Source organism: Fomitopsis serialis (assembly GCF_022376445.1).
Source record: "Fomitopsis serialis strain Sig1Antser10 chromosome Unknown B0H18scaffold_40, whole genome shotgun sequence".
Classification (NCBI taxonomy): Eukaryota; Fungi; Basidiomycota; class Agaricomycetes; order Polyporales; family Fomitopsidaceae; genus Fomitopsis; species Fomitopsis serialis.
In genome coordinates, this window is record NW_025955000.1 from 86268 (window position 1) to 107265 (window position 20998).

General features: G+C 58.7%; 10 protein-coding genes across 10 annotated transcripts; 6 read left to right on the forward strand and 4 right to left on the reverse strand.

The window, feature by feature from the left end:
• Positions 1-273: 273 nt before the first annotated feature.
• On the forward strand, positions 274-1046 carry B0H18DRAFT_1119852 (uncharacterized protein; the record flags this gene model as incomplete). The annotated part of the gene is made up of 5 exons (XM_048034005.1): positions 274-441; positions 501-554; positions 612-701; positions 754-833; positions 896-1046. 5 exons carry the CDS (start codon positions 274-276, stop codon positions 1044-1046), a joined length of 543 nt encoding a protein of 180 aa, XP_047892552.1.
• A 181-nt stretch (positions 1047-1227) lies between these two features.
• Positions 1228-2427, forward strand: B0H18DRAFT_424351 (uncharacterized protein). Its single transcript, XM_048038050.1, has 4 exons — positions 1228-1232; positions 1287-1597; positions 1658-1708; positions 1781-2427. The coding sequence occupies exons 2-4, from the start codon at positions 1576-1578 to the stop codon at positions 2371-2373; spliced, it is 666 nt and encodes a 221-aa protein (XP_047892553.1). The 5' UTR covers positions 1228-1232; positions 1287-1575; the 3' UTR covers positions 2374-2427.
• Positions 2428-2572: 145 nt separating this feature from the next.
• B0H18DRAFT_424309 (uncharacterized protein) lies at positions 2573-3333 on the forward strand. Its single transcript, XM_048038048.1, has 4 exons — positions 2573-2739; positions 2790-2829; positions 3021-3230; positions 3278-3333. The coding sequence occupies exons 1-3, from the start codon at positions 2727-2729 to the stop codon at positions 3211-3213; spliced, it is 246 nt and encodes an 81-aa protein (XP_047892554.1). The 5' UTR covers positions 2573-2726; the 3' UTR covers positions 3214-3230; positions 3278-3333.
• On the forward strand, positions 3050-3693 carry B0H18DRAFT_1011494 (uncharacterized protein; the record flags this gene model as incomplete). Its single annotated transcript, XM_048028988.1, has 1 exon — positions 3050-3693. A coding segment is annotated over one exon (219 nt), but the record flags the coding sequence as incomplete, so codon positions are not given.
• Positions 3694-4745: 1052 nt separating this feature from the next.
• Positions 4746-5737, reverse strand: B0H18DRAFT_424317 (uncharacterized protein). The gene is made up of 3 exons (XM_048038049.1): positions 5637-5737; positions 5374-5562; positions 4746-5310 (listed from the first exon to the last, which is right to left on the reverse strand). The coding sequence occupies exons 2-3, from the start codon at positions 5454-5456 to the stop codon at positions 4884-4886; spliced, it is 510 nt and encodes a 169-aa protein (XP_047892556.1). The 5' UTR covers positions 5457-5562; positions 5637-5737; the 3' UTR covers positions 4746-4883.
• Positions 5738-7762: 2025 nt separating this feature from the next.
• On the forward strand, positions 7763-8776 carry B0H18DRAFT_877772 (uncharacterized protein; the record flags this gene model as incomplete). The annotated part of the gene is made up of 1 exon (XM_048040581.1): positions 7763-8776. The coding sequence occupies one exon, from the start codon at positions 7763-7765 to the stop codon at positions 8774-8776; it is 1014 nt and encodes a 337-aa protein (XP_047892557.1).
• Positions 8777-11352: 2576 nt separating this feature from the next.
• On the forward strand, positions 11353-12702 carry B0H18DRAFT_877753 (uncharacterized protein; the record flags this gene model as incomplete). The annotated part of the gene is made up of 1 exon (XM_048040579.1): positions 11353-12702. The coding sequence occupies one exon, from the start codon at positions 11353-11355 to the stop codon at positions 12700-12702; it is 1350 nt and encodes a 449-aa protein (XP_047892558.1).
• A 1957-nt stretch (positions 12703-14659) lies between these two features.
• Positions 14660-15624, reverse strand: B0H18DRAFT_1011509 (uncharacterized protein). Its single transcript, XM_048028989.1, has 4 exons — positions 15484-15624; positions 15212-15415; positions 14804-15149; positions 14660-14729 (listed from the first exon to the last, which is right to left on the reverse strand). The coding sequence occupies exons 2-3, from the start codon at positions 15404-15406 to the stop codon at positions 15111-15113; spliced, it is 234 nt and encodes a 77-aa protein (XP_047892559.1). The 5' UTR covers positions 15407-15415; positions 15484-15624; the 3' UTR covers positions 14660-14729; positions 14804-15110.
• Positions 15491-15850, reverse strand: B0H18DRAFT_1119856 (uncharacterized protein; the record flags this gene model as incomplete). The annotated part of the gene is made up of 2 exons (XM_048034006.1): positions 15491-15689; positions 15738-15850. 2 exons carry the CDS (start codon positions 15848-15850, stop codon positions 15491-15493), a joined length of 312 nt encoding a protein of 103 aa, XP_047892560.1.
• Positions 15851-17493: 1643 nt separating this feature from the next.
• B0H18DRAFT_1011513 (uncharacterized protein) lies at positions 17494-17804 on the reverse strand. The gene has a single exon (XM_048028990.1). The coding sequence runs from the start codon at positions 17769-17771 to the stop codon at positions 17559-17561; it is 213 nt and encodes a 70-aa protein (XP_047892561.1). The 5' UTR covers positions 17772-17804; the 3' UTR covers positions 17494-17558.
• Between the last annotated feature and the right edge of the window lie 3194 nt (positions 17805-20998).

Here is a 20998-nt window from a genome sequence, read left to right on the forward strand (position 1 = left end):
GGGCGCCTCCGTTCTCCGCTCCCGTCGGGCATACACTTCCCGCTGATCGACGACCTCGGCCTGTTTCAACTGTTCTAACTCTGTAACGACGCTCGCACTCAAGCTCAAGTGGATCACACTAAGCAACACCAGACGCGATGATTCAGCGGAAAGGCTCTGTCATGGCAGCGCTCTCCTAGTACTACTGTGCGTAACGGAGTATTTATGAATGCTGACACTGACGAACCGACATTACTACATACTTACCCTGCATGCCTCGTCAGCAAATTCGCGATGCGCTTGTCGTCGCGGTGCAGAGACCAACCCCTGCGTCTCACCTGGCCTCAGGCTAATGCGCTCCTGGGCGCGAACCCGCTAAAGGGCGGCGACACCGTCCTCGTCCTCGGCACCGGCGGCGTCTCCATCTTCGGCCTCCAGATCGCCGTCGCGAGCGGCGCGACCGTCATCGCGACCTCGTCGTCAACAACAAGCTCGCCGTCGCGAAGAGACTCGGCGCGAAGCATGTCATCAACTACAAGAAGACGCCGGACTGGGAGGAGGAGGTCCTCCGGATCGTGAGTACGCGCGTGCTGGCTGTGGGTGCGTGGGTGGGCTGGCTCCGCTGTGGGCAGACGGGCGGGCGCGGCGGGGACCACGTCATTGAGGTCGGCGGCGCGGGCACGATCAACAAGTCGCTCGCGAGCACGCGGTATGGCGGGACGGTCAGCGTGATCGGGTCCGTCGGCGGGGTAGACGGTATTCTTGTCCTGCCAGGCTCGCGACATGTCGAAGCTGCCTAGTATCGTCCTCGGGGGAGCCCTCGTCCGCGGCATCCTCGTCGGCTCGCGCACGCAGTACGTTCCACTCCCCGTCTCCCCCTCCGTGCTTCGCAGCTCATGCTTTCGCCATGGCGCAGGTTCGAGGCGCTCGTGCGGCTGATCAACGCGACGGGGCTCAAGCCTGTCGTGGACAAGGTATCCCCGTTTGAGGAGACGCGCGCGGCGTACGCGCATCTGGAGAGCCAGCAGCACGTCGGGAAGGTGTGCGTGCAGGTTGCGAGGGACTGAGCAGTGGCCAGGCGGAACGAGGCCTACAGAGAGTCGAGAGAAGAAGGGGGACAAACCGAACGTGAGCTGATGTTTTAAAACATCCGCCTAGAACAGATGATCAGACCAACAGACACGAAGTGTCAAACCGTGACGGCGTAAGGTCAGCAATAGCCACCGATGCCGCACTGCGGCCCCTGCACATGCGTGGATATCATCCAACTTCCGTCGCCGGTGATACTCATTCAGTGCTCACTCCAGGTCTATGCCGTCGAGGAATTCAGCGATGCTTCGAGGGTGACGACACGGCTGTGCACTCACCATCATCCCGGCGCGTCCGCACGCCCCGCCCTCGTCGACAGCAACCACCTCACGCACTCGAGAACCCGACAGAACGTGCCCCACAACTGTATGCATTACTTCACATTGCTGGCTTCGAAGGCCGTTTCTCTGGATGAACGAGGCACTAACTCTACGACGAACGTTGCGTCTGGTTCGCACTCGGAGTGCACGGACGAGGCACACACGAGTCTCATTCGGCAGATGAGACATGCAAGGACAAGCGTCGCCAGGTGCGGAAGGCTTCTCACTCGCGGTTCCGGTCCCGGCCGACTCAAGAGACATATACATAGACCTCGCTGTATCGCTGGTCTGCGGGCTAGCAGGTTGTTCAATGAGCGGCGGTAAGTGAACATATATATATCCCATCCGTGGACTATCGATACATGTAGATATCGCCTTATCAGCACGACTAGATGAACCCTCTGGAGACAACCCGCCTTCGTCCTACCGACTACAATTCCCCATGCTACATCATCGCGCGTTTTTGCGCGGCCCCCTCCTCATTTCCCCTCAGGCTTTTTCCCCTTCCCCTCAGGCTTTTTGCCCTCAGGCTTCTTCGCGTTCGCCACCCAGGTGTAGCTTTGAGCGGACGGGCGGCTCATCTTCATCACGTCGTGAGGTTTCCCAGCCTCCTTCGCCGCCTGCTTTTGTGCCCTCTCATATTGCGCCTGATCAGCGTGCCATTGCTTGCGGTCCTTTATGTGAGCTTCCATACTGGTGCCATGCGTCCGTTGGGGGAACTTTCCTGGGGGTCGAGGGGGTTCCGCGCGTACGGATAACTGTTCGCCAAAGTAATCCCGATCAAAGAGTACCTGCAGATCGCCAAGAGCCCGCTCCGCAAGGTCGGCGTCGTCGCGGAAGCTACAGAGGGAAGGAGGTGTGCATCAGTCGAACCGCTCAAGCTGACTCGGCGAATGCGGAACAGCGCGTACGCAATGTAGGAAACGGGGCGCGCTACGGCAGACGACGCGAGCATCGCCGCGGAGACGAGAGGGAGGATGGTTGAGACGCGCATCTTGAATGGAGACTCGAGGTGCAGTGGCTGGACGACGGCGGCTGAAGGTAGGGCGCGGATACGTCGTGGTCGTGCGTCACGGTGCGGGTCGTTCAATAATCAAGCAAGGCTGCGTTGACAGCGGGCAGGTGAGAGATACATCGTCAGTACAGTCATTGACAGAATGCATACAGAGTAACTCACCGGCCGGCGCACTCGCTGTCGATGGGCTCCGAATAAGGGTTGGAGCTGGGTGTGCATTGCGGATGTTCCGTCCTTATAAATGTTTGCGGCGGTGCTGCGAGCCGACTCGGAAGGAACGTTGAGGTGACTCCAGAGGTACCGACTTTGGAGTCTCAGACGATATGCAATCATGGGGTGGGTGCGGTTAGTGATATGCGACATGCATCCTGATAGCATTATTGTAGGTCTTGATCCTGATCAAAACTTGAATATAACAGTCACGATGTAAGTATCTCGACTCGTCAGCTTGATAGCTGTGCAAGACTGGTGCAAGACCTAATGATGTCAAGGTACCACGACTCGGAGAGGCTCGCATGAACGCCTGTGATCCTGACGAGGGCGACATGCCTTGTTTGTGCGGACTCGATACGGGCTCGCTCTCTGTCTGTTTTACATGTGCTCAACACTACACACAGGTGCGCCGCAGTGACCGCATACAACGCGCTCTCGGGCGGCGACACCGTCCTCGTCCTTGGCACCGGCGGCGTGTCCATCTTCGGCCTCCAGATCGCCGTCGCGAGCGGCGCGACCGTCATCGCGACCTCGTCCTCCGACAATAAGCTAGGCGTTTCGAAGAAGCTCGGCGCGAGAAGACTCCCGACTGGGTAATGGAGGTTCCGTGGATCGTGAGTGATCGCTAGGCATGGGTACGTAGGTGGGCTGACTCCGGTAGACGGGCGGGCGAGGCGTGGACCACGTCATCGGGGCGGGCACGAGGAACAAGTCGCTCGCGAGCATGCGATATGGCGGGACGGTCAGCGTGATCGGCTTCGTCGGCGGGGTGAATATTCCATTTCACGTCTACATATGCCCGCTCACTGTCGCTTGTCCCGCCAGGCGCGACATGTCGAATTCGCCTAGTATCGTCTTGAGGGGAGCACTAGTAGGTTGATGCGTCTGCCGGGCCAAACCACACAACTCGTCCTCGATCCGGGCGGTGGACGAGGGGGCTCGTGTGGTCAACGAGGGCCTCAAGAGAGATTCTAACGGGGTGTACCTCTTGCCCTCGTTGTCTTGCTCATGTTTATTGAGAGATACCATCTATGAATGCTACTGTCTGATAGTTGTCCGCGCTTCGACTAGCTACGCAGCAGTCCTTCCGTTCTGGCACGTTGTCGAGACTCTAGAGGCCACGCGTGGCAGTTTCACGACCCGCCACCCAGGGGTTGATTCTCATCCACCATGGTTCCCCTTCCGCACTGAGCGCGTACTATCCTGGCAGAAATATGTTCCTAAACACCAGCCGCCTATCAAATTACATAGCCGCTTGAGTCAAAACTCACGGACAACATCCTCGACGAGGTCTTGACCGGCGCTACCGGCCGCAAACCCGAAGAGAAGGACTATGTTCGGATTGGGATGATCACTGGCAGACCGTTGTATGATGGCGCTACTAGCCGCAAACTGCGGTGAGTGTCCAACTGTTGGCGTCGTTGAATATATCGAGTGTTTATGAGATCATGCGGGCTTCATTTAGGCAGTACTAGCATCAAGTTGACGACGTGTACAACGGCCATAGCTTGGCACTACACGAGATCAGCGTCAATACAGGGAACGAGTATGTGTTGCACGTACAGCCGTGAATCAGACCTCGACGGTTAATTGCCAGCGGCAGAACAGACACGAACTGTCAAATCGTGACGGCGTACTAAGGTTAGCAGTAGCTGCCGATGCCGCATCCCTGCACATGCGTGGATATCATCCAATATCTATCGCCAGTGGCACTGATCATTGCTCGCTCCAGGTCTATCCCGTCGAGAAATTCAGCGATGCTCCGTGGGTAACGACACGGCTGTGCGCTCACCATCATCCCGGCGCGTCCGCTCGCCTCGCCCTCGTCGATAGTAGCTACCTCACGCAGCCCGACAGCGCCGTGACGCCATGCAATATTACTTCAGAATCATATTGCTGGCTTCGAACGGCGTTGATCTGGGTGAATGAGGTACTAACTCTACAACAGCTTTGCGTCTGTTTCGCAGAGTACACGGACGACACGAGTCTCATTCAGCGAATGAGACGCTGCAGGCGGGCAAGTATCGCCAGGTGAGGTAGGCTTCTCACCGTGACGGTTCTCGTTCCGGTTGACTCAAGAGACACATAGACCTCGCTGCATCGTTGGTCTGCAGGCTAGCAGGTCATTCAATGGGCGACGGTATATACCATTCGTGGACAGGACATGAATCGCCCTGTCAGCGCGGATACATTGACCCTCTGCAGACTGCCGACTTCGTCCTACTAACTACAGATCCCCATGCTACTTCGTCGCGCGGCCCCTCTTCTCAGTCCCTCTTAGGTGCCACCCACTTCTTACTTTGAGCCTTTGGGCGGCTACCCACCTTCTTGACGTGAGGACTGCTCCCCTGTGCAGGCTGGCTACTCCCCTGTGCACTTGCAGGCTGGCTAACCCCCTGCGCACCGGCAGGCTGGCTACCCCCCTTCTTAGCCGCCTTCGTAGCCGCCTTCGCCGCCTTCTTAGCCGCCTTTTGTCCGGCCTCATGCGCCCTAGCGCGCTCGTGCCAGTCTTCGCGCTCTGCTGTGTGAGCTTTCAGCCCATCCATGCCACGGTGAGCACCCCGTTGGGGGAACGTTCCTGGGTGTGGAGGGCCTTCCGTGCGTACGGATAGCTGTTCGCCAAAGTAACCCCGATCGAAGAGTACCTGCAGATCGCCAAGAGCCCGCTCCGCAAGGTCAGCGTCGTCGCGGAAGCTACAGACGGAAGGGGGTGTACATCAGGCGAAGCTGACGCTGCAGACACAGAACAATACGTACGCGATGTAGGAAACAGGGCGCGCTATGGCAGACGAGGCGAGAATCGCCGCGGAGGCGAGAGGGAGGATGGTTGAGAGGCGCATCTTGAATGGGAGGGGCAGGTGCAGTGGCTAGACGGCGGCTGAAGGTAGAGTGCGGATACGTCGTGGTCGTGCGTCACGGTATGGGTCGTTCAATAATCAAGCGAGGCTGCGTTGACAGCGGGCAGGTGAGAGGTACATCGTCAGTACAGTCATTGACGGAATGCGTGCAGAGTAACTCACCGGCCGGCACACTCGCTGTCGATGGGCTCCGAATAAGGATTGCGTTGGAGCTGGGTGTGCATTGCGGGTGTTCCGTCCTTATGAATGTTTTGGGTGGTGCTGCGAGCCGAAGGAACGTTGAGGCGACTCCATGGCAGAGGTGCCGAGTCCCAGACGACCTGCAGTCATAGCTACGTGCGGTTAGTGATATGCGACATGAATCATGATTGCATTTTTGTAGGTCCTTGATCCTGATCAAAAGAATGTAGCCGTCACGATATAAGTATCTCGACTCGTCAGCTTGGTAGCTGTGCAAGATCGAATAACGTCATGATACCACGACTCGGAGAGGCTCGCAGGAACGCGTGTGATCCACGCAGAACTCGTCCACGACTGGACACTGACAGAGTCACCAATCCCCCGCCTTCCCGACCAAGACGTGTTTCTCCAACATCGTCCTCATGGCCGCTGCGGCGTCTCCCGCCCTGGCCCCTCTCATCTCAAGGCACGTCACGTCTTCAAGCAAGGGCCGTCGGAAAGTCCCCCCGGCGAATGCCGACAAAGAGCTCGGGCTTCCTCGAGGCGCAGTTACGAGGCGGTGGTGCTTATGGTCAGAGGGCCGCAGAGTTGGTCGTATGGAAGAATAGGATATTTCAGGGCCCGCGTACAGCAGCCCGTGCCGGGATACAATTCCGTCTTCATCGAGAACGTCGAGGTCGCAAGCATTGCAGTCTCCTCAAGAGCACGTCCCTCTCTGCGACGGGCGGTGGTGAGAGACTGAAGGGGGGGACGGACCTGGAGAGAGAGGGCGTGAACGTTGAACCTTGACGAGGACTTTGGTTGACGTGGGGCGGTGGATGGAAGCCTCGCTGAGCGACAAGGTGTGAAAGTCGTCCGTCTGTGTGCGCGTCAGGATTGAACGCCTTCCGCGCCGCACACGAGAAACACAGCTTTCTACGTCTCCGTTTGAGGTTTGACGGTATGGATGGGCGGAGCAAGCAGGTCTACGCAAAAAGCAGGTCTACGCAAAGCCTCCGTCTTTGGTTAGCCGTTCCACCAAGAGGGGGGCGAGATCTGAATCGGAGACGTCCTCCTCACGAAAGGGGGGTGGGGGGGTGGTGTACGGGGTCCGGTTTTCAGCCACCAGCGTGAAGTGCAGTCGCTTTCGTTGAATTTTGTCTCTAGCTACTACATTCTGCACATCTCACTCTAGAAAACATGCATGTGTACTGAGAAGTATGCTAAGTACACGTGTAGGGTCCGAAGTCGACATAAACAAGGAGATCCAGAGGAGGAATTGAATAGTACGAAATGCGCTAAGTCACACGTGAAGCATACGGTCATGTGAGCTACGCGTCGGGTAAGTACGTGTGTTACATGGCGCGTGTCTCACTTGCATCAGTGACGCAAATTGGGCCAAAATGATTTAAAAAGATTACCGGGGATCGAACTAGCAACCACGATACGTACGGCGTCACTGTGCCCACTCCGTCACTCTGGCCTTACCACTTACTCAATATGCTTCCCTATGACAGTCAACGACGCCCCAGACATGACCTACTATGATTATGTGCCAACATGCACAGCGGGCGAAGGGTCAAATCATGGTTTGGCGAATACAATATGCTGTCACAGTGCCCAGAAGTTTTCTAGAAATCATTGAGGGATCCTCAGGGCACTTACAGCCTGCGGTCTCCAATGTCATATAACAGCACTTCGCTGGCGGCATTAGCAAAGGAGCTAGTCACCTGATATTGCCGAAGGAACTTCCTTTATAGGACTTGTACCTGGGCGCTCGTTATCGGGACCCCAACGGGAGCTCTGCCCCCGAAGACTGGGTACCCCCCCCTACCCAGTCTTCGGGGTCTCTGGGATTTGGGAGGAGGACGTCTGGAATTTTGTTATCGCCCCCCTCTTGCGTTCTGGCGATCTGCGAGAGGCGAGGCACGAGCCGAGCGCAGAGATTAGTCTAAGTAGGGAAGTGCAGGGCTTAGGCGCGCATCGCTCTCTCTTTGCGCGCCCACGTCCGAACTTCAACGAAGCACCCTAGAGCTTCCGTTTCTGTCCTCGGTCGTCTTTTCATCACCCTTAGAATACTAGACTCGACTTTAGAAGTACCCTAGTAGCTTAGTTCGACCTAATCAACAATGGCCAACCTACTTGTCGACCCGAACACGCTGGTAGCGCCCGATTTCACTCTTGAGGCCCACGCCCGAAAGAGGCAAACCTGGCTCGCGGCGGGCTTAACGGAGGAGCAGGTCCTCGCCGCTCTCGCTGCTGATTGGCAGGCCGAGAACGACCACGATAAGCTAGTATGGCAAGAGCGCACCGCAGCAGAGGCACAGGCAGCGAGAGAACAGGCAGTAGCCGCCGAGGCGGCAGCTAATCAGCTGAGAGAAGCAGAGAGGCAGGAAGAGGCGCAATCTCTGAAGGACGAGATGAAGAAGAATAAAGAGAAGTACTCTTTCGTACCAAATATTCCGACACCTGCAGGAAGGCTGGTCATGGCAGCCCCATATGCTGTCCGGCGCCTCGAAAAAGGCTTGTACATCGAGCTCTACTACTACACGAACCAAGGGCTTCGTGCAGCAGCAGCGGACGTCTCGCAGGTAAACGACGAGGGGCTAGTCCTGAAAGAGAACAGCGACGGCACCACCACCCTGGTGCAAGGCGCCACGCTGCGTCAAGGCAAATCAGTCATCCCTGACTGTGAGCTCACCTGGGCACAGCTCCGCGAAGCTGTCACCCGTCTCATCCCCGCGATGCAGCGGGCGAGATGGGCGCCCGCGCGCGTGGAGATGCTCGCGCTCTTCTGGGGGAACCTCGAGACCCACGACTTCCAGCAGTCCATTGACCCGATCGACGTACAGGCGCTCGTGGTGTACCAGGCCGAGCAAAGGATGCGATGGCACCAGGCCATCGTCGGCGACGGAGGGGGCTGGAATCTTTCCATCCTCTCAGAAGAGGCTTTGGAGGAGACCCGTGACAGAGTCTATCGGAGGGACCGAAACGCGCAAGACGCAGACGTAACTGTAAGTAACCTCGTTTCCCTCTCATGTGCCACCGAACAAGCACTCACCATTCCCCCTTTTCTCTCCATATCGACACGATACACATGTTCTCAAATAACCAACCACGCTCCTCGCGCCTTATGTCTCTGACCCCGCTCCTCACTTTCGCACCTCGCTCCCTGCTCCTCATCCCACGCTCCTGCTCCTCACTCCTCGCGCCTCGTCCCTCGCTCCTCACTCCTTGCACCTCGTTCCCACGCTCCTTGCACCTCGCTCCTTGCACCTCGTCCTGCGCTCCTGTGTCCTCGCTCCCTGCTCCTCGCTCCCCGCTCCTCCTCGCTCCTCGGTCCTTGCGCCCACCCCTGCACCTGCCCCTCGCCATCCCACAATGCACAGGCCAACCTGGCGCTGATGAAAGGGATCATAGCGACTCACCAGAGGGCGTTCCCCAGCGGCCCCGCTGGTCCCTCCTCATCAAGAGGAAGCACCGGAGCGACAGACGGAGGGGTGGTGCGCACCAAGGCGTCCACCTCGAAGAAGCCCGCCTCTGCGCCGTACCCGGACCGCAAGGCGTCTTTTCAAGACGGCGCAGGCACCAAAACGTTCGCCGCCTGCGCCGTCTGCCTGGGGCGCCACCAACACCGCGTCTACCTCTGCGACGCAAAGCGGACCTGGGACAACGCCTACGACACGGTGGCCAAGCGCGTCGACAAGGCCATCATCATCACCCAAAGCAATCGCCCCGTCTGCGGAGACTGGCAGCGGGAATCAGGCTGCCCCAGTCACTCGCACGACGAGAAGCACCTCTGCTCCGGGTGCGCGCAACCCACTCACGGCGCCCAGAGGTGCCCTCGAGCGCAACGCGCTTGAGCCACGCACCCCTTACCATGCAGACGCCTGGGAGCGTCTGCTACGGGCCAGCGGACTCACGAGCAGGTACCCGGGCCTCGTTGAAGGACTGCGCCATGGTTTCCTTTTCGGCGCCCCAGCGATTCGTGCCACCCAAGCGCCGCCGAATAGGCCGTCCGCAGACGAGCACAGCGCTGTCTTCCGAGGGCTTGTCGAGCGCGAAACTGCCGCAGGTCGGTACGTGGGGCCTTTCTCGCAGAGCGAGATGGAACAGTATCTGGGTGCGTTCCAATCGTCCCCAATCTCGATCATTCCCAAGCCTGCGAAGCCAGGCCACTACCGCATCATACAGAACTTTTCCTTCCCACACGCCCCTTCTGCTGCCCATCCCAACCCCTCCATCAATTCCTGCGTCGACTCCGACCACTACCCCTGCACATGGGGAACCTTCACCACAATCGCCTTGCTCATCTGGGAACTCCCCCCAGGCTCACAAGCTGCCATCCGAGACGTTGCGGAAGCCTACCGCACCATCCCATTGCACCCCAGTCAGTGGCCAGCTTGTGTGGTCCGTGCCGGACCAAACGAGCTGTATGCCGACACGTGCCTCGCCTTTGGCTACGGGCCTTCAGGAGGTGGGTATGGATATCTCGATGACGCAGGAACAGACCTCGTGCGTGCACAAGGCATGGGCCCACTTGACAAGTGGGTCGATGACCATTTCCTCACACGGATTCTGGTCGGATACCTCGACCAGGTCAATGACCGTCGGGCGCGCCGCAGCATCGATCTTGTTGCACGCGGCAGACATCATACGGGCGGTCGCATCTGGTACGGAGGTAAGGTTTACGACAACGGGCTCATTGACCAAGCCAACGAGGACTGCGCCTTCCCACTGCGCGATTTTTCCACCACCACTCCACGCAGCGCAGTTGACGCAGCGTACACGTACTGCCTCGCAGACGTGGACGCCATCTCCGAAACACTCGGCATACCCTGGGAAAAGAGCAAGGACTGCGACTTTGCATCCTCGCAGGTCTTCGCTGGGCTGGAATGGGACCTCCATGCGCGGACCGTCGGGCTACCGGCACGGAAGAGCACTAAGTACCTCGCTGCCATCGCAGATTGGCGGCGACAGCCCGAGCGCACTTACACCCTCCAGGATGTACAGCGGTTATACGGTAAGTTACTACACTGCACTCTCGTCATACCACGAGGACGCGCTTACCTCACCGGCCTGGAGGCCATGCTCCGGGTCTGCGGTGACCGTCCTTTCGTGCCACACCACCCCATCCAATCCATACGCAGCGATCTTGACTGGTGGGTGGCCATCCTACAGCAACCCAAACTCTACCGCCCCATCCCCCACCCCAGGCAGCTCATCGACCTTGCAGCCTTCTCCGATGCGAGCTCCGGCATCGGAATCGCGATCACCGTGGGGGACCGCTGGCGGGCCTGGCGGCTCATTCCGGGCTGGCGCACCTTGGGAGGCGAGCGCGACATCGGATGGGCCGAGGCAGTTGGCTTCCAACTACTCACCATCAGTGTCACCAGCGCTCGCGGCGTGGACGAGAGCTTCCGACTTTTCGGCGACAATACAGGGGTCGTCGAGGGCTGGCGCAACCGACGCAGTCGGAACACCAGCGTCAACCTCGTCTTCAAACACATCCTCGAATACCTACACGATGCGGGCAACACCGAATGCATCCACACCGCCTACGTCCCTAGCGCCAACAACCCCGCCGATGGACCCTCTCGAGGCATATACCCGCCTGAGACTCTCCTCCTACCTCCCATCCCCATCCCACGTGGACTCGGGCCCTTCATCATCGACGCAACCGACCCGCTCACCCCCCTCGAACTCCGGCTCCACCGCAATGGAGCATACCCAGCCGCAGCCGCCAAGTCCATTGACCAGGTCCTGGAACGGGCTCGCGCTGAGCAACAACGCGAGGCCGACGAGCTCTCCGACTGGCGCATCCGCAACAACGGCAGCTGGGACGAGCCGGACACCCGCAGGCCGTTTTGACGGCCTCGCCCCGCTCGCCTCGGAGGTATCCACTCAACGAGGGCGCCCATACCCACGAGCACTCGCACTACGGCCCTCGGAGCTGCGGCCGCACTGTCTGGCACGAGACCGACTACAAGTGTGGCAGCCTTTCAAGGAACGGTCCACACGAGACGAGGACGGGTGCGAGGCAGTAAACATCACACAGCAGGACATCGAACGCATCCTCCTGACCACGGTCTCGGCATACGCAACAGGCACGCGCGAATCGTACGGCGCAGGGCTGCTCGCCTTCCATGCCTTCTGCGACGCGCGGGACTTCGAAGAGCGACTGCGGGCACCGGCGAGTCACACACTCATACTCACCTTCATAGCGAACTGCGCCGGCATCTACAGCGGCGCCACGGTGCGCAACTACGTCGCCGGGGTTCACGCATGGCACACCATACATGGGCAACACTGGAGAATCCACGCCGACGAGCTCAATGCGCTCCTCAAAGGAGCCGACCGCCTCGCACCTCCCGCGTCCAAGCGACCGAAGCGACTCCCGGTGCTAATCACCTTCCTCACAGCTGCCAAAGCCCAGCTTAACCTGAGCGAGCCACTCGACGCAGCCGTCTGGGCATGTCTCACGACCGTCTTCTTCTCGGCGGCGAGGCTGGGCGAATTCACACAGCACAGCCTCAACAGCTTCCGACCAAATCTGCACGTCAAACCGTCCGACGTACGACAGGACGAAGACAGGCACGGGTACAAGGCAACGGTCATCCACCTTCCCACCACCAAGGTCGCACCGCTCGAAGGCGAGGACGTCTACTGGGCTGCACAGCCGGGGGCACCAGCGGACCCCGAAGAGGCGTTCGCAAACCACATGCGGGTCAACCAACCAGACCCCGGTGGCCATCTTTTCGCATGGAAACACGCCCAGGGCCCGCGCGCGCTGACAAAGTCGGCTTTCCTCAAGAGGATGGACAGCGTCGCGTCGCGCCTCGGGGAGGTGCCCATGAAAGGCCACGGACTCCGCATAGGAGCCACCCTCGAGTACCTCCTGCGAGGCGTCCCATTCGACGTCGTGAAGGCCATCGGGCGGTGGAGTGGCGAGAGCTTCAAGCTCTATCTACGCAAGCACGCCACCATCCTCGCACCCTACCTCCAGAGCTCGCCGGTGCTCGACAACGTCACGCGCTACACCATGCCGCCGTTATCAGCGCGGCAATAAGCGCCATGCGAGCAACGTTCAGACAGGTGAGTCGACTTCCATCCGGGAGCAACGGACGAGCCGCAACGCGTCGCCCCAGCTTCTTCACCATGGGTATCGCAGCTCATCCGCACCCACAGGTCCCGGTGGTTCGTTTTGGGTCTGGCAGCCCGGAGGGCTGCGCCCCGCACTAGCTACTACTTACACTCCTTTCCTTTCTCCCCTAATACTCTCGAAGACCGCGCGGCGGTCTACCCCACTCTCCCATTTGCGATGTTTTCCATTATCGAGCTCAGGCCTCACATTTGTATAGTACTATTTCAAGCCTCACTAATAGTACTACTCTAATCGACAGGAGCCCGAACGAAAATACCTAGATGGCGATCTGCGAGAGGCGAGGCACGAGCCGAGCGCAGAGATTAGTCTAAGTAGGGAAGTGCAGGGCTTAGGCGCGCATCGCTCTCTCTTTGCGCGCCCACGTCCGAACTTCAACGAAGCACCCTAGAGCTTCCGTTTCTGTCCTCGGTCGTCTTTTCACCCACCCACCTCTCCCTCTCCGCGTCTTCTCACCACTTGCTTCCCAGCTCAGGCAAGTACATTCCCCCTTCATTCCATTGGCTCGACGCGCTTCCTCCCGCAACCTGTGAAGGATCACGCTACGAAGCGGCCGCGGTGTCCCACCCGCCCTCGCAGCTCATCCGCACCCACAGGTCCCGGTGGTTCGTTTTGGGTCTGGCAGCCCGGAGGGCTGCGCCCCGCACTAGCTACTACTTACACTCCTTTCCTTTCTCCCCTAATACTCTCGAAGACCGCGCGGCGGTCTACCCCACTCTCCCATTTGCGATGTTTTCCATTATCGAGCTCAGGCCTCACATTTGTATAGTACTATTTCAAGCCTCACTAATAGTACTACTCTAATCGACAGGAGCCCGAACGAAAATACCTAGACACTACTACCAGTCACGCTGTCCGTAGCTGACGTAATCCGCCACGTCTTGTTTCAGTCAGTTCAGTGAGTCACTGAGTCGTCCTCAGCCAGCCTCAGCCCCTCCCGTCATCGAGACAAATCACTCAGTCAATAGACGGCCATAGGACGTCTCGCAAGAACCTTCCGCGGAACGCACGTCTATCATCGGAGGTGATCTCGCTGAACGAGGTAAAGTAGTAACTCTACGACAGTTGCAGAGTGCACGGACGACGACACGAGTCTCGTTCGGCAGATGAGACAGGCTGCGCCAGGTAAGGAAGGGCTTCTGACTCGCGGTGCTGGTTCTGGTTGACTCAAGAGACACTGCTTATAGACCTCGTTGTATTCTGCGGGCTAGCAGATCATTCTAAGCGACGGTGTGTACCATCACATTATTCGTGGACTGCTAGAATATCCTGCCAGCGTAACTAGACGGACCCTCAGACGGCCCGCCTTCGTCCTACTAATGACAATTACCCGTGCTACGGCTTATGCGCAGTCCAGGTCCTACTGTGAGGCTTGCGGGAATCCGGCGCAACCCATTTTTTGCTTTGACTCGACGGGCGGGGACCCGGTGCCTTAGCCAGGGTTCCTTTTTCTACCTTCGCAGCCCCATGTGCATGTTGTGCAGCTTTATGTGCAGCCAATTGCGTGTTATATTCTCCGCGTGCTTGTGTCCAAGCGTGTATACTGGAGAAGTGTTCCCGTTGGGGGTATGGTCCTGGGTGTTCCGCACGTACGGATAGCTGTTCGCCAAGGTAACCCCGATCAAAGAGTACCTCCAGATCGCCAAGAGCCCGCTCCGCAAGGTTAGCGTCGTCGCGGAAGCTACAGACGGAAGGAGGTGTACATTAGGCGAAGCTGACGCTGCAGATACAGAACAACACGTACGCGATGTAGGAAACGGGGCGCGCTACGGCAGACGACGCGAGCATCGCCGCGGAGACGAGAGGGAGGATGGTTGAGAAGCGCATCTTGAATGGGAGGCTCGAGGTGCAGTGGCTGGGCGACGGCTGAAGGTAGGGTGCGGGTACGTCGTGGTCGTGCGTCACGGTATGGGTCGTTCAATAATCAAGCAAGGCTGCATCGACAGCGGGAAGGTGAGAGGTACGTCGTCAGTACAGTCATTGACAGAATGCGTGCAGAGGTACTCACCGGCCGGCGCACTTGCTGTCGATGGGCTCCGAATTAGAGGGTTAAGGATCGTGTTGGAGCTGGGTGGCCTCTGTGGGTGTTCCGTCCTTATATATGTCTGCGGCTATGCAACAAATGGTGCTGTGGGCCGAAGGAACGAGGCGACTCAAGAGGCAGTCCCATCAAAACCCATCACAGTGCGTTCGATTAGAGTCGACGCGAATATTTGCATCATCGTAAGTCTTGATTTTGTCTTGATTTTGTCTTGAACTTGTCCTGATCTTGATCAAAGCAATATAGCAGTGACGACGCAGCGCGGGCGACGATGTCAGACCGCCTGTGCGTGCGTACCTCGATGAGGAGTTGGCTGCCAATTACAGCAACAGGCGTGAACCTCTGACGTGTAGAATTCCGAACATGGGAACTTACGGGGAGGGTAGCCCCTGCAAACGTGGCTCGTTGGTCGCGGAGGTACAACGCGCTGATTGGGTCGTCGTCAGTCGTGGACATACAACAACCATTGTCAAAACATGACACTTCTTCTCCGTCGGCTGGACAGCTAGGATGTAAAGGCGGATGAGTCTCCAGCTCCCCCACGCTCGCTCGCAACCGCATGCATAGCATCGCAATGCCCTATCCAGTCGGTCAGCCATGTCGTGTCCCCCCAACGCCTCGCATCGTCATACTCAAAAAGCACTCACAGTACACCTAGTCCCCGGGCTCGGCCCTCGGGATACTCACGAGCGTCGTGTCAAAGCATGCGTCCGGGTGACTCTCCGCGTTGAGCTCCTGCGCCTTCCGGGGAACGCCGTGCTCTCCAGGTCGAGCACCCAGTCGTCCGCGGCCAGCGAGTGCACGGGCGCGCCCGAGCAGAGGGTAGAGAACGGCCGGAACGTCTTGCACGCCGCTGCGAGCGTGAGCACGCGCCGGAGGTCAGTGTGTTGGACAGGCCGACTTGGCGTGGCTCTCGAGACATCGCGACGCAAAGTCTGCAGACTGCCGGTCGTCATCGTCATCCGTCTGCGTGCTATACCATCCCTCCTTCCCACCACGTGTGCCATCACCCATTAGTCACTCACCGGACGTCACGGTGCCCATCGGAGAGGGAGACAGTGTCTTCAGAGTCCAGGCGCGCCCTAGCGAGGAGTGTGGATCCCAGACGATGGTAGGTAGCCCAGTCACGCTAGTAGTGCATGTGAAGAGCCTGGCCATGGCATACATACAGAAACCAGGGCGGGCCACTGGCGCCGCGGCCTGGCAGCGGAAGAATGCCCAGTATTTCAAACCATCGTCGACGCAAATGGACCCGGGTCTAGCGGCCCCTCCTCGCCCGGTGTCGGCGTCACCGCAGACAGGGATGTTCATGAAGACGCATCGACGTAGATGGATCATTTCGTCACGGAAGTCATGGCATGCTCTGCACCCACCCAGTCATCGTCCTCGACGCTTGTTGCTCGCCGTTGCCGAGCGAAGCGCCGTCATCCAACGGCTCGACATGCATCCACCCGTACCGACACCATCCACGCTCGCTACACCAAGGCAGACACCTTGAGAGGGGCTCCAGTACGGTTCGGAGTCACGACGGAAAGCTGGGAAGACGTGCTCCGCCTCGATATCGACTATCCGAGCCAGGACTCACACGTCGGAAGGGGCACTACTCGGATCTGGTGTATGTAGTAGAAGTGCTCCAGCACCGCTCCGGTGGCAGGGTATGTGGGTATTGGCGTACCGCCTGTGGGTCGCTTCCCTCTCTCGCGGCCAGCCTGGGTTCGTATACAACGCGAAACGACGACGGAGCCCGGGCGTGCGTGTCATATCGCTCGACGACGTGCTTCGTGCACTCGGTAGCGAGGAACGTCACGTCGACCAAGGGTCAGCCTGAAGCGGAAGCGCAGATGAAACGCAGTACATACTCGTCGTTGGGCCGCAAGGTTGTCCACACCGCGACGACACGAGCATGGCGGGTTTGCTGACGAAGCGCGAGGCATGGCGGTGTAGATCGGTCAGTGTCAGCATTCAATATTCTGTATTCCATTACACACAGTAGGATTGGGAGCTGCCATGACAGAGCACCTCACCACGTCCAGAGAGAGTCGCGGCACCGTCGGGCGCTTACCACTTCCCGGGGTCATCGAGCTTTCTCGATTTTTTCGGCCAGTATGGACTTGCCAGTACCGCTTGTTTGACGTCCCCAGTGCGTTCGTGCAGTAGGAATGCTGCTGGGGCTGTAGAGTGAGTATTGCATGAAACTTAGAGATATGGAGGAGGCGGAGACGAGCGACGCGATGTGGTCGTGCAAATGCCCGGCCTCGACTATCGGCAACCGTATAGAGGTCATTCAATAAGCGACGGTAAGTACCATCACATTATTCGTGGACTGCCAGAATATCCTGCCAGCGTAACTAGACGAACCCTCAGACGGCCCCGCCTTCGTCCTACTACAGCTGTTTCTAAAACGATAGGCCCCTCACCAAAAATGCGTACAATCCCCCATGCTACTTCCCGTTCGGCTTCCAGGTCTTAGATTGAGACGGGCGGGCAGACCCCGGCTTCCAGGTCTTAGCTTGAGGCGGGCGGTGAGGCGGCTGGTGGCTACTCCCCTGTGCAGGCGGGCTAGCCGCCCTGTGTGCACGATGCGCCATTAGCTCAACCTGGGCCTGAGCCTCCCTCTGATGCGCTTCCCAGAGTTTGTCCGGCCCCTTTCCTTCCTTCGCAGCCGCCTTCTTTTCGCCTTTGATAGCTTGAGTCCTCGCAACATGTATGTCGCGGTCCCTCCTCAAAGCATCATCCCCTGCTGGGCCATGGGGGTAGTGGTGCCGTTCGGGCCACTTTCCTGCCTGTCCCGGAGGATGTCCCGGAGGGAATAATTCTGCGCGTACGGACAGCTGTTGGCCAAGGTAACCCCGATCAAAGAGTACCTCCAGATCGCCAAGAGCCCGCTCCGCAAGGTCAGCATCGTCGCGGAAGCTACAAGGGAAGGGGTGTACATCAGGCGAAGCTGACGCCGCAGACACAGAACAACACGTACGCGATGTAGGAAACGGGGCGCGCTACGGCAGACGACGCGAGCATCGCCGCGGAGACGAGAGGGAGGATGGTTGAGAAGCGCATCTCAATGGGGGCTCGAGGTGCAGTGCTGGGCGCGGCTGAAGGTAGGGGCGGGTACGTCGTGGTCGTGCGTCACGGTATGGGTCGTTCAATAATCAAGCAAGGCTGCATCGACAGCGGGAAGGTGAGAGGTACGTCGTCAGTACAGTCATTGACAGAATGCGTGCAGAGGTACTCACCGGCCGGCGCACTTGCTGTCGATGGGCTCCGAATTAGAGGGTTAAGGATCGTGTTGGAGCTGGGTGGCCTCTGTGGGTGTTCCGTCCTTATATATGTCTGCGGCTATGCAACAAATGTGCTGTGGGCCGAAGGAACGAGGCGACTCAAGAGGCAGTCCCATCAAAACCCATCACAGTGCGTTCGATTACTTAGAGTCGACGCGAATATTTGCATCATCGTACGTCTTGATTTTGTCTTGATCTTGTCTTGAACTTGTCCTGATCTCGATCAAAGCAATATAGCAGTGACGAGGCGCGGGCGACGATCTCAGACCGCCTGTGTGCGCATCTCGATGAGGAGTTGGCCGCCAATGACAGAAACAGGCGTGGTCCTCTGACGTGTAGAATTCCGAACAATGGAAACTGACGGGGAGGGTTGCCCCGGCGCAAACGTGGCTCGTTGGTCGCGGAGGTACAACGCGCTGATTGGGTCGTCGTCACGGTCAGTCGTGGATATACAGCGGCTATTGTCAAAATATGACACTTCTTCTCCGTCAGCGGGACAGCTAGGATGTAAAGGCGGATGAGTCTCCAGCTCCCCCATACTCGCTCGCAACCGCATGCACAGCATCGCAATGCCCTATCCAGTCGGTCAGCCATGTCGTGTACCCCCAACGCCTCGCATCGGCATCCTTGAGAGCACTCACAGTACACCTAGTCGCCGGGCTCGGCCCTCGGGATGCTCACGAGCGTCTTGTCAAAGCATACGTCCGGGTGGCTCTCCGAGTTGAGCTCCTGCGCCTTCCGGGGAACGCCGTGCTCTCCAGGCCGAGCACCCAGTCGTCCGCGGCCAGCGACTGCGCGGGCGCGCCCGAGCGGAGGTGAGGAACGGCCGGAGCATGTTGCACGCCGCTGCGAGCGTGAGCATACGCCGGAGGTCAGTGTATCAGGCAGGCAAACTCTCGAGACATCGCGACGCAAAGCCTACAGAGTTCCGGTCGTCATCGTCATCCGCCTGCGTGCTATATGTACCCTTCCCACTAGTGCCACCACGCGTGCCATCCACCCAGCTAGTCACTCCAGACGTCACGGTGCCCATCGGAGAGGGAGACAGCGTCTTCAGAGTCCAGGCGCGCCCTAGCGAGGAGTGTGGATCCCAGACGATGGTAGGTAGCCCTGGCAGTTACGCTAGTAGTGCATGTGAAGAGCCTGGCTGGCCTGGCATACAGAAACCAAGGCGGGCCACTGGCAGCGGAGGAATGCCAAAACATTCGTCGACGCAAATGGACCCGGGTCTAGCGGGCCCTTCCTCGCCCGCAAGAGTTGGCGGCACCCCGAGGCCACAGCCAGTAGATGCGCGGAAGGGCGTCGGTGACACCCACTGCCATGCACGGGCGGGGCACGGTCCGAGGGTCAGCGTAACCGCAGACAGGGATGTTCATGAAGACGCACCGACGCAGATGGATCATCCAATCCGAAAGTCATGGCATGCTCTGCACTCACTCAGTAATCGTCCTCGATGCTTGTTGGTCGCCGTTGCCGAGTTAAGCGCCGCCATCCAACGGCCTCGACATGCGCAATCCACCCCGTACCGACGTCATCCACGCTTGCTACCAAGGCAGACAGTCTAAGCTTGAGAGGGGCTCCAGTACGGTTCGGAATAGCGACAGAGAGCTGAGAAGACGCGCCGACTATGCAGACTGCCACATGCACGCTGCTCGTACCCACTGACACCTAACTGATAATTGTTTAAACGTTGAACGCACACCGTGAGGGGATTCCATTTCGTCTATCGGCAGAGATGCTGCATACGCTCAAAAGGACAGGCGGTTGCGTGTTGTATCATCGAACGAATGTACCATTATTCGTGGACTGCCAGTACATGTATCGCCCTACCAGCGTGACAAGATGGACCCTCTAGAGATGGCCCACCCTCGTCCTACTAGTTACTCCCCCCCCCTTGGGACGGGTGCGGTTGCTTGCCCTTCCCGGCCACATAGAGCGGACTCTGAGGAGAACGGCCCGGGTTTGGCTTCGGGACAGGCGCATTTGCCCTCTGATGTGCTGCCGCCGCCGCCGCCGCCTCCCTACCGTTCTTGTTCTTCTCACGCGCCCCGTCTTCTTTGGCCTTCTTGTCTGCCGCTTTCTTTGCGTGTATATCGGCCATTATTTTCTGATTAGCCGGGTGAACCGGGCGGGCTTTCTCCGGCGGCGCGCGTGCAGATAACCGTTCGCCAAGGTAAGCCCGATCAAAGAGTACCTCCAAATCGCCAAGAGCCCGCTCCGCAAGGTCGGCGTCGTCGCGGAAGCTACAGAGGGAAGGGGGTGTGTATCAGGCGAAGCTGGCGCTGCAGATACAGAACAATACGTACGCGATGTAGGAAACAGGGCGCGCTATGGCAGACGAGCGAGAATCGCCGCGGAGACGAGAGGGAGGATGGTTGAGAGGCGCATCTTGAATGGGAGGCTCGAGGTGCAGTGGCTGGGCGACGGCTGAGGGTAGGGTGCGGGTACGTCGTGGTCGTGCGTCACGGTATGGGTCGTTGGACAATCAAGCAAGGCTGCGTTGACAGCGGGCAGGTGAGAGGTACATCGTCAGTACAGTCATTGACAGAATGCGTGCAGAGGTACTCACCGGCCGGCGCACTCGCTGTCGATGGGCTCCGAATTAGAGGGTTAAGGATCGTGTTGGAGCTGAGTGTGCATTGCAGGTGTTCCGTCCTTATAGATGTTTGCGGCGGTGCTGCGTCGAGGCGACTCCAGGAGTGCTGACTTCTGAGACTATACGAGTCCCAGACTAGATTGCAATCATAGTGTGTGCGGTTAGAGGTATCCGATATGAATCATGATACATTATTGTAGGTCTTGATCTTGATCAAAACAACGTACTAGCAGTCACGACGTCTCTCGCGGGTCTCTCGACGCGTCAGCTTGGTGTCTTGGTAGCTGT